At 52.9% G+C, this 14,933-nt stretch overlaps 1 protein-coding gene across 1 annotated transcript in view; it reads right to left on the reverse strand.

Annotated features, from left to right (window-relative positions):
- The window catches only part of LOC115856345 (cadherin-23), a 371,688-nt gene that overhangs the window by 191,380 nt on the left and 165,375 nt on the right, over nucleotides 1-14,933 (reverse strand). The window contains exons 9-10 of the mRNA XM_070043924.1: nucleotides 9,035-9,147; nucleotides 7,165-7,353 (exon numbers count right to left, since the gene is read on the reverse strand). Coding sequence (XP_069900025.1) covers nucleotides 7,165-7,353; nucleotides 9,035-9,147 — 302 coding nt within the window. The remainder of the gene's footprint in view (nucleotides 1-7,164; nucleotides 7,354-9,034; nucleotides 9,148-14,933) is intronic.

Here is a 14,933-nt window from a genome sequence, read left to right on the forward strand (position 1 = left end):
AACAGGAACAAATGCGAAAATGCATTTAAATAAATACAAGGTTGCGGGCTGGGCTCCCTGACAGGCCTGGAACACATGTGGAATGGAAAATGAGGGTGATGGATAAAAATAAAGCCAAGATTAACAGGAGAATGAGAGCAATCTCCCCTTCTCACTGCCCCCTCATGCCTACAAATAAAACCAATATTCTGGAATATGGCCTTTTCTCCCTGTCATTTGCTTTCTTTTACTTATCTGTTTGGTGATGTTTTCTCCTTGGGGAGGTGGGTAACTCCATTTGTTTGGTTTTTTTCCCAATGCCCCTCAAACAAATGAATAGTGTCATCTCCTGCCTGAAATAGGAATTAGCTCCTGCCAGATGTGTTCCCACTCACCTCTGTGGTGCAGCTGCCCCCAATGCCTCACCTCCCCCTCGCCTTCCCACCAGCCATGCTGGAGGTGGGAGACCCACCTGCTTGGTGGGAACAAACCTCTGAGAATGGGGAGTCATGGCTGTAAGTAGGGAGATGAGCAAGAGGCACAGGAGTGTTTAAAGCCAAGCTCTGAGACCCACCGGCTGTGTGACCTTGGGGAAGTCCCTTAACCTCTCTGAACCTCAACTTCGTTTTCCCTAGAAAGGACACAATAATACACATATCTTCCAGGGCTGGGAATAAGACTTGTTAGGATTTAAAGAGTGCTTTTTATGGGCCAGGCACTGTTCTAAATACACATCTTGACCCATTTAATCCTCATAATAGCTCTATGAGCTAAACATTATCACTGCCTCCATTTTGCAGATAATAAAACTGGATCAGAGAGGATAAATGAGTCCCCTAAGGTTACACAGAACAAAAGTGGCAGCGCCAGGATTTGAACCCAGGCAGTCTGGCTTCAAAGCCCTTATCTGTAACCACTCTAGCTGGCTCTTTCTTCCTAACCCATGAAGGGCCAGGCTGCCCCAGGTGGTATCCAATAAAAAAGCAGGGAGAGGCTGGGGGCAGGGCATGAGGCCCACAGCAGTGCCAGGCCCCTCTGCCCAAAGAGGGGAGCAGAAGTGGCTGAAGCAAGTTCGGGGTGGGGGGAGGATGGGCCAATGTCGGAGGTTGGTTAGCGTTAGGGTTAGGGAAGCTTCAGGCGGTGCCCTCCCCCTTCCCACCTAGGTCCTTTTGGACAAAAAGAGTGTTAGGATTTATAGGCTTCAGGCTGACTGCTCCAACCCATGGTTTCCCAGCGGTGGCCACTGAGGCACAGAGTGGGGACATGACTTGCCTGGAATCCCTCTGTGAGTGAGGGGTGGGACTGGGCTTCCCTGCTCACTCCAGCACCATTTTCTCCGGGAGCTCCGGACAGGTCTGGTAGCAGAGTGCTATAGTCAGAGTTCAAAACCCTGGGTCGATTTGAACACGGGAGAGCCTCAGTCACAAAGGCTGAAGACAGCCACTCAGGGTCCTGAGAAGCGTTCTGAAGGCGGTTTCTAGCGGACTTTTTGGTCTCATTGTAAGGGGCCTGGCGTTCTCTGGCTTCTTGCAAACACCTTAAGAGGAAACTGGCTATAGGGCAGGAGAGTCTCAAGTCAGATGCTAGGAAGCACCTGCCGGCTGGAACAGGTGGTCAAGGGAGGTGGGAGGGTTTTCTGTACAGGAGACGTTGCTGCGTTTCCCTGCTTCCACCCATGGCCCCCGACAGCCCATTTTTAACACAGCCATCGGGGGGCTCCTAAAGAAAGATGACTCAGAACACATCAGCTGGCTCCCGCTGGGGCTCACAGTCACAGAAGAACACCTCCCCGTGGCTGGCAGGCCTGGCACCATAACGTTTGTTGAGTGAATGAATGCATCACCCCCCACCTGTGTACATTTCAATATCGTCCCTCACAAAGGCCAGGGGGCAGCGGGCAGCCCGCAAATTAATGACATCTGAAGGCCATTCTGTAATGACTGCAATTCCCAGAATAGGGCAGAACCGGGCAGCAGAGGCCTCTCTGGGGGGATACTGGCACCCCACTCTCCACTCCGACCCTTCTCCTCTGCAAACATATTCTCAAGGACAGCAGCCAATCTGTTCTGAGAAGCTGTGGGTCAGAAGTAAAGTGGATCAAATGCTCCCAACTCCTGAGAATAAAGGTAGGATATAACACGGATGGCATTTCCCCTGATGAGCATGTGAGAGGAACTGTCCGTTTTTAGCCCAGTCAGCTGGGCGGGGTCGCGCATCGTACAGAAACAGCATTTAACAACAATCCCCTTTGCTGGAATTTGGAAAGCAGCCAGAGGCGCGGATGGGCTTCCACACTCCCCGCCTCTGGCCCCCAGCCCTTCGGAGGCAGGAGGCAGGACTCGCAACTAAGTAGAAGAGTGGCTTTTTAGGACAACTGAACAGAGACTGCCAACCCTCCCGATCAGTGCAGACGGGAAAACACGGCAGCCTGTGGCTGGCGCAGCCGTAGGTAGGACGGAGGAGGGCTGCAGGCAAGATCAGGAGAGGAAAAGTTGACCAAACTGGGGAAAAGGCAAAGATCATGTTGAGGGCAAGGGAGTGGGTAAGGATATGGTAGGGATCCAAGTGGGTGAGTGCGTAGCTACTCCCTGTGGCTTCCGAGAACAGCAGCGAGGAGGAGACAAGAGAACGCCCGGCAGGCGAGCTGGGGGAATGATGCTGCCGGCAGGCGAGCTGGGGGAATGATGCTGCCGAGTCCTTTCGTTTGAAACTCAGAGATGAGCTCCCATACCAAGGCTGACTCCTGGGGCCTTTGCCTTGAGATTCTTTTGGTGTGGTTTGCATTACAACCATCTCTTTGCATCTCAACTGTCACACGGTACAAACGGGTGGTTGCTGGTTTCAGCCCAGCCCGTCCCTTTCTCCTCTGGCTTCTGTAAGTTTTCTGTAGCCCGGCAAAGGGGAAGAGATTACTCAGCGAGACTTGACAATAGGGATGCCGTCCTTGGGACGGAGAAAGGGCCTCTTTCAAGCACCTTTGCTGTCTTGAAGGGTCTGGCAGACCCTGAGGTTCAGTGAGAGGCTGAGTAGAATCTTGGATGCGGAAGGGATGGCAGGCATTATCTAGGCTTTGTGAATTAGATTAGCATCCTTGTTAGGAAAGACTGCCACAAAGGGCTGACTGAGAGGTTCAACTGCTTCCTCCTTCCCTTCCTGTTTTCCATCAGCACCCTCTACCGCCCCACAGTGGACCTTTGAGGTCACCTTCCTACACAAACTCAGCCGGATTTAGGCTTCAGCATAAGGGGACTGACTGATGATCCAGTTTGGCTAAAGCCCTGGGCCACCTCATTGCTTCTTTTATCATTTAATCATGTTTTTAACTCAACCAAAATGAACTTCTGCGTGCCCCCCCAAGTGCCAGGCAGAGTATGAGGCACTGGGTTACACGGGTGAGCAAAAGCGGACCTGCTCCTACCTGTGGGTCATTCGGCCTAATGGGAAGACGGATACTCTTGAGACCACCACACTAATAACCGCAAAGTCACACTCAGGATGAATGCAAGGGAGAATCACATGTTCTAGAGAATCTACAGCAAAGGGATCTGACCTCTCCTCACGCGCCCTTCCCTCCTCCAAATCTGCTCCGTAAACATTTTCCTGCCACGCCTAGCAAATCCAGAGTCACTTTCAACCCAGACACAAATCCCGACAGATGGAGTCTCCCCTCAGAAAGAGAAGTCGGAAAAATGACAAAAAAAGTCTTTTCCAACAGCTCTTGATTCCCCTTTGAGGTTCTCTGATTCTTCCCAGACATTGGACACTTGGGCAGCGCTGCAAGTGCCTGTGGCTGCTGTCTTTTGTTCCTGTCGGTGATGTGGCTGAACACTCCACCTTGGGAACCTGGGGCCTGGCCATTAGCACCCAAGGCTAGGCTTTGGGAGCATTTCCCTGGCCAGATCTGAAGCCCTCCAGAGTTTTGGAGAGTGGAGAAGAGATGGGAGATGCAAAAGAACAGGGCAACTGAGAAAGCAATTTCTCTCTCTCTCTCTTATTTAGGAACCAGCCCAGGACCACATCTGGGGTGGTTTGGGTGCTGCCCTATGGGGAGACAGGAAGATGGTCCAGGTGACCTTAGGGTGGGATAGTCTGGGCTGCCTCTCCTCCTCTCTCTGCACCTCACTGTGCCCTGGAGAAGTGGGACCCTGTGGGAAGGAGGCCAGTCCTCTACCGTCAGAGACACTGGCCAAATCCCAGGGGAAAGCAACAGAGTGGTCCCTGGTGGTGTTGGGCATCCTGTTCACAGTGGGCGTGCTGATGGCTGTGTCTGAGCGGGGAGGGGTCACTAGGGCGGGCTGGATCCAGACGCCCCTCAGCATTCCTGCAGATGCTTCAGACAGGCTTCCCGCAAAAGGGAGCCTGAGGTAAGACCCAAGAGGTCAGAGTAACCTTGAGATCCCTCAACAAGAGGCAGGGCCCTGGGAGCTCTGGCCCTGCCGGTGGCGATGTCCCTGGACCCATCTGGTTAACATCTGTGTGTGGCAGGCACCATGCTAAGTCCTATACGCGTATCATCGGCTCTTCTCCTCTCCACACACCTTGTTGATACCCTTTGTGGCAGAGACAACTATTTAACTGCTTCCCCACATTCCCCAGCCTTCAGGCAGTGAGGTGGGGGCACCTAACTAGTTCTGGCTGATGGGCCCTGAGTAGAAGTCACACTGCTGGGATGAAGCGTAGAAGAGCTGGTGCTTAAGCCTTTAGCTGCCCCCTGCTTCCTGCAGCAACCACGATCCTGCAGAGTGTGCACCTGCGTGACCACACAGAGGAGGGTCTCCCTGCCCACCCTTGCCGGACAAGTAGTCCCAGTGAGAGATAAACTGCTCTTTCACGGTTAACTTGCTCCTGCGATAGAGACTGACTTATACATTGTCTTTTTATTTCTGTTTTACACAGATGAGCAAAGTGAGGCTTAGAAAGGGCCAGTGACTCACCCAAGGTCACAGAGCTAATAAATGGCAAGGCTGGCCTTGAACACAGGCCTCGGCTGATTCCTTGGCTCGGCATTCAAGGCCCCCCGAGGCCTATGTCCCAGCCCACCTTGCCAGCAGCCCACTGCACAATCCCTGATCAGTTGCACGGGTTACTGCCTGTTCCCTCCATGTACTTACAGGTTTCTCCCTCCGGTCCTCCCTGTGGGCCACAGCCTGGCCCCCACCACCCCTCCTGAGGACCCTTTCACCATCTGATTTATACCCCAAGGCTCAGCCCTAGTCCCCCTCTCACCATAGAGTCTTTCCCGATCCTCCCAGCCCCTACTTCCCCCTTCCTCAGCTGAGCTCTGGAGCCTCACTGCCTATAGTCACCGGACCCTGGACCCACGCTGCTTCTAGTGTCTCTCTTCCCTTGGGCATTATTATCAGCCTGAAACCTAGAATGGGATTTTCTTCTGAGGTTCTCATTCACACAGCGGTCTCCAAAGGGGGACCTGCACTCCCAGGGGATACAAGATGATCCACTGGAGTGTGAGAAAATGTTAGAATCTGTTTTTATATTTGTTTGTCTCCACCTTTTAAACTTTCTACATTATTGTATATGTTTTAAAATTACATATTACATTTGCATAAACACATTTGGCCCCATGGGGCAGGGACCACGGATTCCACTTCCTGGACTCCCTGAAGTGGCCAGATATAGCTGCTTGTAAACAGCAGATGCGGACTTCCCTGGTGGCACAGTGGTTAAGAATCCACCTGCCAATGCAGGGGACACGGGTTTGATCCCTGGTCTGGGAAGATCCCACATGCGGAGCAACTAAACCCGTGCGCCACAACTACTGAAGCCCACGCGCCTAAACCCCGTGAGCCACAACTGAGCCCACGTGCCACAACTACTGAGCCCGCACGCCTAGAGCCCGTGCTCCACAACAAGAGAAGCCACCGCAATGAGAAGCCCACGCACCACAACGAAAAGTAGCCCCCGCTCGCCACAACTAGAGAAAGCCCTCACGCAGCAACAAAGACCCAACGCAGCCAAAAAAATAAATAAATAAAAAATAAATTAAAAAAAACCAGTAGATGCTCAGTACATACTTCAATTATCTCAGACAGGTAGGTATGGAAAGACTTAGCAGGAGACGGAGGCACGTGTGCACGCACATATGTGTACACACGTGAACAGAAGTGTGACTGTGCACGTACACACACACACACACACACACACACACACACACACACACACACACACACACACACACACACACACACACACACCCCAGGCCAACTTGCCCTTGTGAACCTGAGTCCTTGGGGGGACTGTGTCCAGTTGAGAGAAGCTGACAGGAGACAGGAGAGGGGCCAGGAAGTGAAGAGGAACCGGGCCTGGAGCAAGGCCAGTACAGCCACGTGTGAGGAGTAATTGCAGAGAACACCCCAGGCGGGAAAACCTAATGGAATTCCTGAGCAGAGTGGGCCAGGGAAGCAGCGGTAATAAATAGAAATCCTATTAAGGTTGTGACTGCTGACGGGCAAGGGAGGTAGGGCGAGGGGAGGGGCGGGTTGGAGGCAGGCTGAGAGGGTCCTGAAGGGATGGAAGCTGCCCCATCCAGGCCCGGTCCTTGGCCTAGTGACACAGGGCATAGCTAGGCTCACGGGAGCTGCAGCCCGTGCCGGAGCCTCCTCCCTCCTGTCCCTCTTGAGCTCTCTCCCACTCGTGGCCCATGTCCATCCCTCTTAAGATTGGCTGGCCCTTGGGCAAGGGGATGCAGGTGTCCTGAACCCTCTGGAGTCTCTTTATGGCCTGGGGTCCTCTGGAAGGCACTTACACTCCTTGCAAAGAAAAGGCAGGGTCAGTATTACCCCAAAAGCAGCAATAAGACTTTTCCAAAGTCACTCATACAAGAGCCTCTACCTTTTAAATTTCCTATTTTTTGTGTGTATGTTTTAAAATGTACATACTAGGTCAGTATGATGATCATGTATATACATTTCTAAACATAGAACTATACATTGGAGGTGTGTGCGCAAACATTTTTTACAGGGTGTAGGGGGGTTGGTCCAAAAGTTTAGAGACTACTAATTTTTGCAGCCTTATTTATCCTCAGAACGTAGCAGGGGAGGCTGCAGCAATGTTTGTTTCTATGTTATAGATGGGGACCTGGGAGCCCAGTGACCCCTGGCATCCCTTCCAGGGTTGCACAGCCCGGGCCGGGTGCTGGGCTGGACGGGCATGCGTTCTGGGACTCACCTCGTCCTTGTCCACCACCTGGATAAAGAGGGGGAGGGCAAAGCCGACCTGTGCCAGCTCAGTGATGGCCACGCTGTACTCGGAGCTGTTGAACTCTGGGGCATTGTCATTGATGTCAATCACCAGGATGTTGAAGGTTGTGGTCACTGTGGCATCAGATGGGGTGCGGTCATCATTCAGCTCTGTGCCCTGCAGATAGAGGAATAAACACCCCAGGGATGAAGGTGGCCATAGTCACAATCAAAGTCATCATTTACCAGGGCTTTCTCAATGCTGGGCACTGCGCTTTACGTGAATTATCCCATCTGATCCTCACCATAATCCCAGGTGGAAGATTCTATCATTAGCATCCCCGTTTTACTGATCTCCATTACCAATGGGGAAACTGAAGCTCAGAGAGGTTAAGTAACTTGTACAAGGACACACAGACAAAGTACCAAACTCAGGCAGTGGGATTCTAGAACCAAGGGGATGAGGTGGGGTGGGGAAGACAAGATAGATTTAGGGGTTCATCTAGGGGCAAAGGGAGACTCTTCATTCATTTGGCAAATGATGAAACTGAGGCCAAGAACATCTGTGCTAGCAGATAATCAAGAATTAATTCAGCATCTGCTATGGACTGAACACTGTGCTAGGCACCGTGAAGGTCTGGGTTGGACTCAGAAATAGATGGACTCAGACACCTGGGCACCCAGTCTCTGGGCCAGAGTCCTTGGGCCGCAAAATACCCATTCCCAGTCCCACCCCAACCTTTTGAACCAGAATCTCTGGGCAAGAGGCCCAGGACTAGGTATCTTTTACCAGCTCCCCAGGGGATTTGCATTCACAGCCAAGTGTGGGAACTCATCCTTATATTTTATATAAAGATGGAAAAGCTGAACTCAGGGTTGCACAGTGAGTTGGTGCTGGGACTAGGGAGCGGCTCTCTCCATTGGAGCTGCCTGCCTCCGTAGGAAGGGAGCAGAGACAGAAGGGGAGGCTGGGAGGGGGCCTCGGGCTTGGCTCCGGATGGGGGAAAGGCCGTGTTAGCTTGCCCTCCCCCGCTGGCCCACATGTGCACATCTGGGTAGAGAGGACAGAGGCAGTGGGCGAGTCAGGGCTAATCAATCCATCGCTGTCACAGGCCTTCTCAAGGTCAAGGAGAGCAACGAAGGGCCAGGCTGCACCATCCTTCCCATACCAATGGAAGGGCCTCCTTCCCAGAGGCCCTCTCCTCAGTCTTTGTACCATCCCCTCCTCTCAATCGAAGGCTGGGGCTGGGGAGGATCCCTGTGGCCCAGGCAGCGTCTGTACCCTAAACGGGTTTCCCAGGGAATGCCTCAGCAAGTTATTGATTTTAATTAAAACCAATCATGAGTGGCAAGGGGCTGCAGGGGGCAGGGGGCCATGGCTCCATCACACTTTCCGGGGTGGGGACCACCACAGCTCTGCCCCCTGCCCGCTGCATTGCTGTTTCTTAACCAGGTAATAGCCCCAGGGAAGCCACAAGAATTAGAAATGGGAGAAAAACCCCAGAAATGAGGTAAACCTAAGAATCTGAGTTGGCTATATTAGAACTTGAAGTCATGGGATAACAGAGAGGACCACTTGTGCCTCCTCACCCTGAAATGCGGATGAAAGTTGCAGTCCTCTGCAGTTGTTGATAAGGGCTGAGAAAAGCCCAGCAGAGGGCCCCTGACGAGGCCCACATGTGAAAAGCGTTGGCCCTTCCTGACGGGGGCCCTGGGCACAAGCCCCGGGAACCAGTGCAGGGTAAGGGAACAGAAGTGACCCGCCTCCTGGACCCTCCGCCTGGGCACCGCTGGAGGCTGGCCCCACAGCGTGGGCATCCCCTCTACCCATGATGGAGGTGCCCAGCACCCACTCTCACCTTCACAGTCAGGATGAAGCCATGGCTGTACAGGGGGTTCTCCCGGTCCAGCACGCCGTTCAAGGTCAGCGCCCCGCTGATGTAATCCAGGGCAAAGATGCTGTTGGTATTTCCTGCAAGAGGGAGAATTCAGGGTGTGACTGGGGCCCCAGGCAGGTGGACAGGGGGCTGGGGCCAGGGCTCCTCTCTGGACATTAAGGACTAATCAGTAACTTAAAATGAGTGCTGGTTCCAGGAGTAGTGCAGAGAACTCTGGGGTACAAAGGAGCACATAGCCCAGGCAGCAGATGGCCCCGAATCACAGGATGAGAACATTATGCCCGTTCAGTCTTCCTCAAGGCTCTCTGACTGAGGCAAGGAGAAAGTCTTGGTTTGGTGCTTATATGTCTTTAACAGCCTGTCTAACACTTGCTTCTTTTCCTTCATAACAGAGAGAGAGCAGGCTTCAGGCTCAGAGCCTTTCAAAGGGAGCAGTGCCCAGTGAGGACTCAGTGACTGCTATGTCTGAATATCTGTGCCGCCCCAGAATTCACATGGTGAAATCCTAACCTCCAAAGGTGATGGCATTAGCAGGTGGGGCTTTTGGGCTTAGGTCATGAAGGTGAACCCGTCCTGAAAGGGATTCTTCTCTTATAAAAGAGACCCCGCAGAGCTCCCTTGCCCCTTCCACCATATGAGGATTCAGCAAAAAGGCACCACCTGAACCAGGCGGAGGGCCGTCACCCGACCGTGCTGACACCCTGATCTCGGACTTCCAGCCTCCAGAACTGCGAGAAATAGATTTCTACTGTGTATAACCCACCTGGTCTGTGGTATTTTGTTATGGCAGCCGCAGTGGACTACGGCGGCAGCCGCAGTGGACTACGGCGGCAGCCGCAGTGGACTACGGCAGTAGCCTTGTTTTGTTCCCCTTGTGCTTACTTTTATGGTCATTTCCTATTCTATTCTGTTCTTTCTAGTCTATTCTACTTTACTCTACTTTTCTATATGGCGGTGATATAAAGTTTCCTTTCACGATAAATATAAGTTAAAAACAAAATTCAGTTTTAGAAGCATTTTTTATTAAAATTTAAACTATGTATTTAAAGTACTGGCAAAGCTCACACACGGCGCTGGCTCAAATGCACTCCACCCCTCTCACCCACCAGCTTTGTCTTATGGCCCCACAGGTACCTGGCCCCACAGTGGCTTCCGCAGGTTCCCCAGATCCATTCCTGCCTCCTGTCTTCCTCCCACCCAGGGCCAGCCCCTCCTCCTCCTGCTCCGGGAAGATGGTCCTAAGCTCTCTCACTTACCCCTCCGGCCCTACAGGCAGTAGTTCCTGCTCTGTTTGCTCTCCAGTTGCTTCCTCTGTGTTAATGTGCTCATTTCACCCAGCCTAAAAGATGGGGGGCTTTCACGACCGTTCCTCAAGGTACCTGGACAATGCTGGGGACACAGTGGCAAGCATGTTCCTGAAGGATGGCTGCTTCCGGCCCACCTGGGCCCCCATACTTGCCCTTGTGCCCTTCTCATCAGGCTGTGAGTTCACTGGGAAACCCTCAATTCCACTCCCCTCTCCTCCCCATTAACCAGTGTGTTGGTCCCTTCAAACACTCGCTCGCTCACTGCCATTCATTCACATATTCAGCGGTCCCCTGGACGGGTTGTCCTATGGCCAGGCCCTGTGCTTGGCGCTGTGGGGGACGCAGAAGTCACCCTGCCAGGATTTCTGACGCCGAAGCACTTACAGCCTCGTAAGGGAGCTCTGACACCCACAAGAATCAGCACCTCAGTTCACAGCAGGGAGAGGCTGTTCACACACAGGAAGGCTCAAAGAAGTAAAGCTTCATGGAGGAGGTGACATTAATTCCTTACACCACTGTCTAGCTGTGTGACCTTGGGCAACTTATCTAACCACTTTGCATCCTGGTCTCTTCATTTGTGAAATGAGGATAATAATGGATCTATCTCATAGGGTTATGAGAATTAAATGAATGAGAAAAAATATATACACATGTACAGGCTTCGAACAGTTCCCGGCACAAAATAAGTACTTGATAAATGTTGTTTGAGCTGGACCCTGGAAGACAGGCGGGATTGGGGAAGGGGGTGATGGGCACGGATTCCATAGGCGGGAACTAACATCCAAGCCTCCAACACACAAGGTGGACACCAGGATCGCCCATGGAAGCTGCTGTATCTCCCTGCTCCGCCCCTTCCCCGGCTCTAAAGGGATCCGCACACAGGCTCATATCCTCTCTTGGATTAACTAGGGCAAAAGTAGAGGGGAGACAACATCCTTCTCTAGCTTTAGACTCTGAGGCAGGGGCCGTTCTCAGCCCCTCTGTGCTGGCCGAGAAGGTGGCCCACTCCCAGCCCACTGCAGAGCTTCTCTGACGCAGGGGAGACATGGCCGCTGACAGCAGAGCCCGGCCGGGTCTCACGTCACTCTCAGAGTGTGGGCTTTGGAGACTCTGACCTGGGCCAGGCCAGGGAGCGGACGTCACTCCAGCCTCCACTTTGCCTAAGCCTGTGTCCTGCGGCCTGGGTACCCTCCTGCGGGCTTTTGTACAGCTGCCCTTGTGAGTGGGGAGGAAAGAGTCGCACGGAGGCACATACATGCATGAATATAGAGGAGTTTTTTTAGCTAGGAATTCTGCTGCTGGGGAAACAAGAGGACATGTGCTTTCATCCGCTCATCATTAGCTAATCCACGCAGCAAACAATTATTGAGCTCCTACAGTGTACCTGGGACACCTGCCGGTGGAGGATGTCGCCCTCAACCAGGTATTCCCGTGACAGGGTGATCAGTGCTGAGATGGCTGAAGCATGGACAGCGCAGGGTGCTTTAGGGGCTGGGTCCTCGGGGCCCCTAAATGCTGAGCTGCAGGGCTGCCCTGAGGCAAGACCTCCAGCCGCTTGCCTCTCACACCCTCTTCCCCACCACACACACAGGCATGGGCCCCGCCTCCTCAGCACCCCTGTCCGGCATCCCATCATTCCAGAGTTTCGTATAAATTTATTCTTCCCAATAAAGGAAGCTATCAATGTTTACATGTGATTCAACTTTTATCTTTGCCAGTTTTTCCCTATAAATCATTCGCAAACCAGAAGCCTCTTGTCGAACGATGTGCTGTGGTTTTCAGTTGGGAAAATAAGGTTATCACCCCTGGCAAACTCAGTTGGGTCCCGCACTCATCACCTTTGCCCTACTCATGGCCACACTGCCCATCCCCAACTCCGAGTCTGTCCCCAGCATATAAAATACCCCTCTCCCAGCCTCGGCACCTTCTCCAACCAACCTGCAGGCAAATACCCCTCAACTGGTACAAATTCAAACTCAAGGACCCTCCCCCCAACACACACACACACACGCGCGCGCACACACACACACACAAACACATTCTTTTTCACACATCTGTGTGGAGAGTTCACCTCTCAGCCTCCTGCAAAGTACGAGTGACTAACTGCCAAGACCAACAGTCAGAAAGGGTTACACCCAGGGAGCTGACAAGGCCATCTAAGTGAGTCACTGCCTCTGATATTCCTGCTGTCACCATGGCAACATGAGCACTCACTGGGATGCTGACTTGGGCAGGGTTTAGGAGGTGAGCCCTGTGCCCCAAGCAGGGCAGGTCTCATTCAAAGACCGATTGGCTGATCAGATCACTCATTCATTCCAGTTCATATCAAGCACCTACTTTGTGCAAAATGCTAGAGAATCAGCAGAGAAAAGCAGGCAAGATTCATGTCTTCAGCCTCACACGGAAGATCTTCATTCAGAATAAAATCACACTATTGAGTGTATAAGAACTTGCTAAGCTAAGGCCCCTGAAGGAAAGCAACGTGGAACAGAGAAGCAGTTATGCCCTGAGTTCCAATCATGGCTCTGCTACTAGCTAGCTGGGTCACCTTGGTCAAGTTGCATTATCTGGGCCTCAGTTTCCTCGTCAATAAAATGGGAGTAATAATAGTACCCACCCCAGAGTGTTGCTGTGAGGATTAAATGAGTTAATACAGTGTCTGGCACATAGGAACCTCTCAATAAATGTTGGTCGCCTGTCCTGCACCAAGACAGCACCATGGACCGTCTCCTCCACCCACCCCCACCCCAGGAGCCTGTGCCTAGAGCTTTTGCCCAGCGGGAGCACTAAGCCAACCCATCCTCTTGCCAGGAGAGCCTCACAACCAAGGGCCCAGATGTACAAGGTGGCAGCCCTGAGGCCAAGGCTGAGAACAAAACCCTCAGGTCCACAGGGCCTCGCACCCAGGGTTCCGGCCTCGGGGTGGGTCACCACTTCCTTGCTTCCCTCCTTTATCACCCCTCTCCCACCATCCGCCCTCCCCCGGGGGGCCGTGGGCTTGGAAACCATACACATAAGTTTCTCCGCTATCCTGGAAACTGATACCACCCTGTCAGCCCTCTGGTCTCCCAGACACTCTTTATCCAAGTCCCATGGGGACCAGGGGACTGGGGGTGCCTCACTGGGGGATGCCTTTCACCTGTTCAGCCCCCACTGCTGAGCAGAAGGGCAGCTGCTTTCCCTGGGTCGACAGGTGCTGTCCTAGGGGATGTACCTGGCAGGGGAGGGGTCCTTGCAGGGAGTGAGGCTGCACCTTGAGCACCCTAAGACTTCTGGGAACTGGTGACTTAAAGCGTTCACACAAGGGAAGAAGCAGGTCATTCCTAGCTCTGCTGGTTCTCTTATGGGACAGCCACATCCGCCAGGAGCTTCAGGCATCGAGACCTCTTCATATTTGCAAGAGGGAGGTTGAGAAGATGTGAATGAAGTCTGCAATAGCACAAAAGGCTGCTGAAGGGAAGTCACAGCCCTCTTCCCCTGTTTATTAAAAAAATAGTAGCTACAGTTTGTTGAACACTTTTCCCTGTGCCAGGCACTGAGCTAAGACGTTTGCACAATTATATTACTCAGTCTTCACAATAACTTTAGAAGAAGACACCCTGTGTTACATGTGAGGAAGCAGGCTCAGAGAAGTTAAATAACTTGTTCAAGGTCACACAGCTGGTGAGCGGCTGGCCTGGAGTGAGATTTACGCCTCTCTTTTTCTCCCTGCAGGTGTTTGCCCTACACACAGGTTTGCACCCACTCTGTACCTGGCCCGGGGCTAAGGGACAAGGAATAGGGCGAGACAAATAAGAGACTGTCATCCTTCATAGAATGAGGTGGCAAATAATTTGCTTTTTTCTCAAGGGGGAGCCCCAGTTAAAAACTCTACGTTCTGAAAAGTTCTAGGTAAATTCCTCATAAAATGATAGAGTTTTATGTAGCAGCAGAACGTCCACGTGGCGATGTCCTCCAAGAGCTGGAGGGGAGGGGTGGATGGGGACTCGAGTGGGAAGACAGGGGCTGTCAGCACAAAGGTGGTGACATAGATAAGGCACTGGCAAGCCGGCCTTTAGGGCAGACCTATGGCTCCAGTGAGGATGCACAGGAAAATGTAGATAGAAGAGCAGTGGCTGGGCTTCCCTGGTGGCGCAGTGGTTGAGAGTCAGCCTGCCGATGCAGGGGACGCGGGTTCGTGCCCCGGTCCGGGAAGATCCCACATGCCGCGGAGCGGCTGGGCCCGTGAGCCGTGGCCGCTGAGCCTGCGCGTCCGGAGCCTGTGCTCCACAACGGGAGAGGCCACAGCGGTGAGAGGTCCGCGTGCCGCAAAAAAAAAAAAAAAGAAAAGAAAGAAAGGCAGTGGTCAGAGAGGCAGATGGGAAACCAGTATAGAGCCAGGTGCCCAGAGGCGGGCGAAGGGGAAGTTCTGAGAAAGAGATGGTTGACAGGGTCAAACGTGCCGAGAGAGGCTCAGGATAAGGAAGATGTGGCTAAGGTCCCCCATTTGTATCTTCAGATGCCCCTGGAGGTCAGACTGTGAGATACAGTGGCTGAGGGGGCCTGGGGACTGT

Source organism: Globicephala melas, chromosome 16, assembly GCF_963455315.2.
Source record: "Globicephala melas chromosome 16, mGloMel1.2, whole genome shotgun sequence".
NCBI classification, from domain to species: Eukaryota; Metazoa; Chordata; class Mammalia; order Artiodactyla; family Delphinidae; genus Globicephala; species Globicephala melas.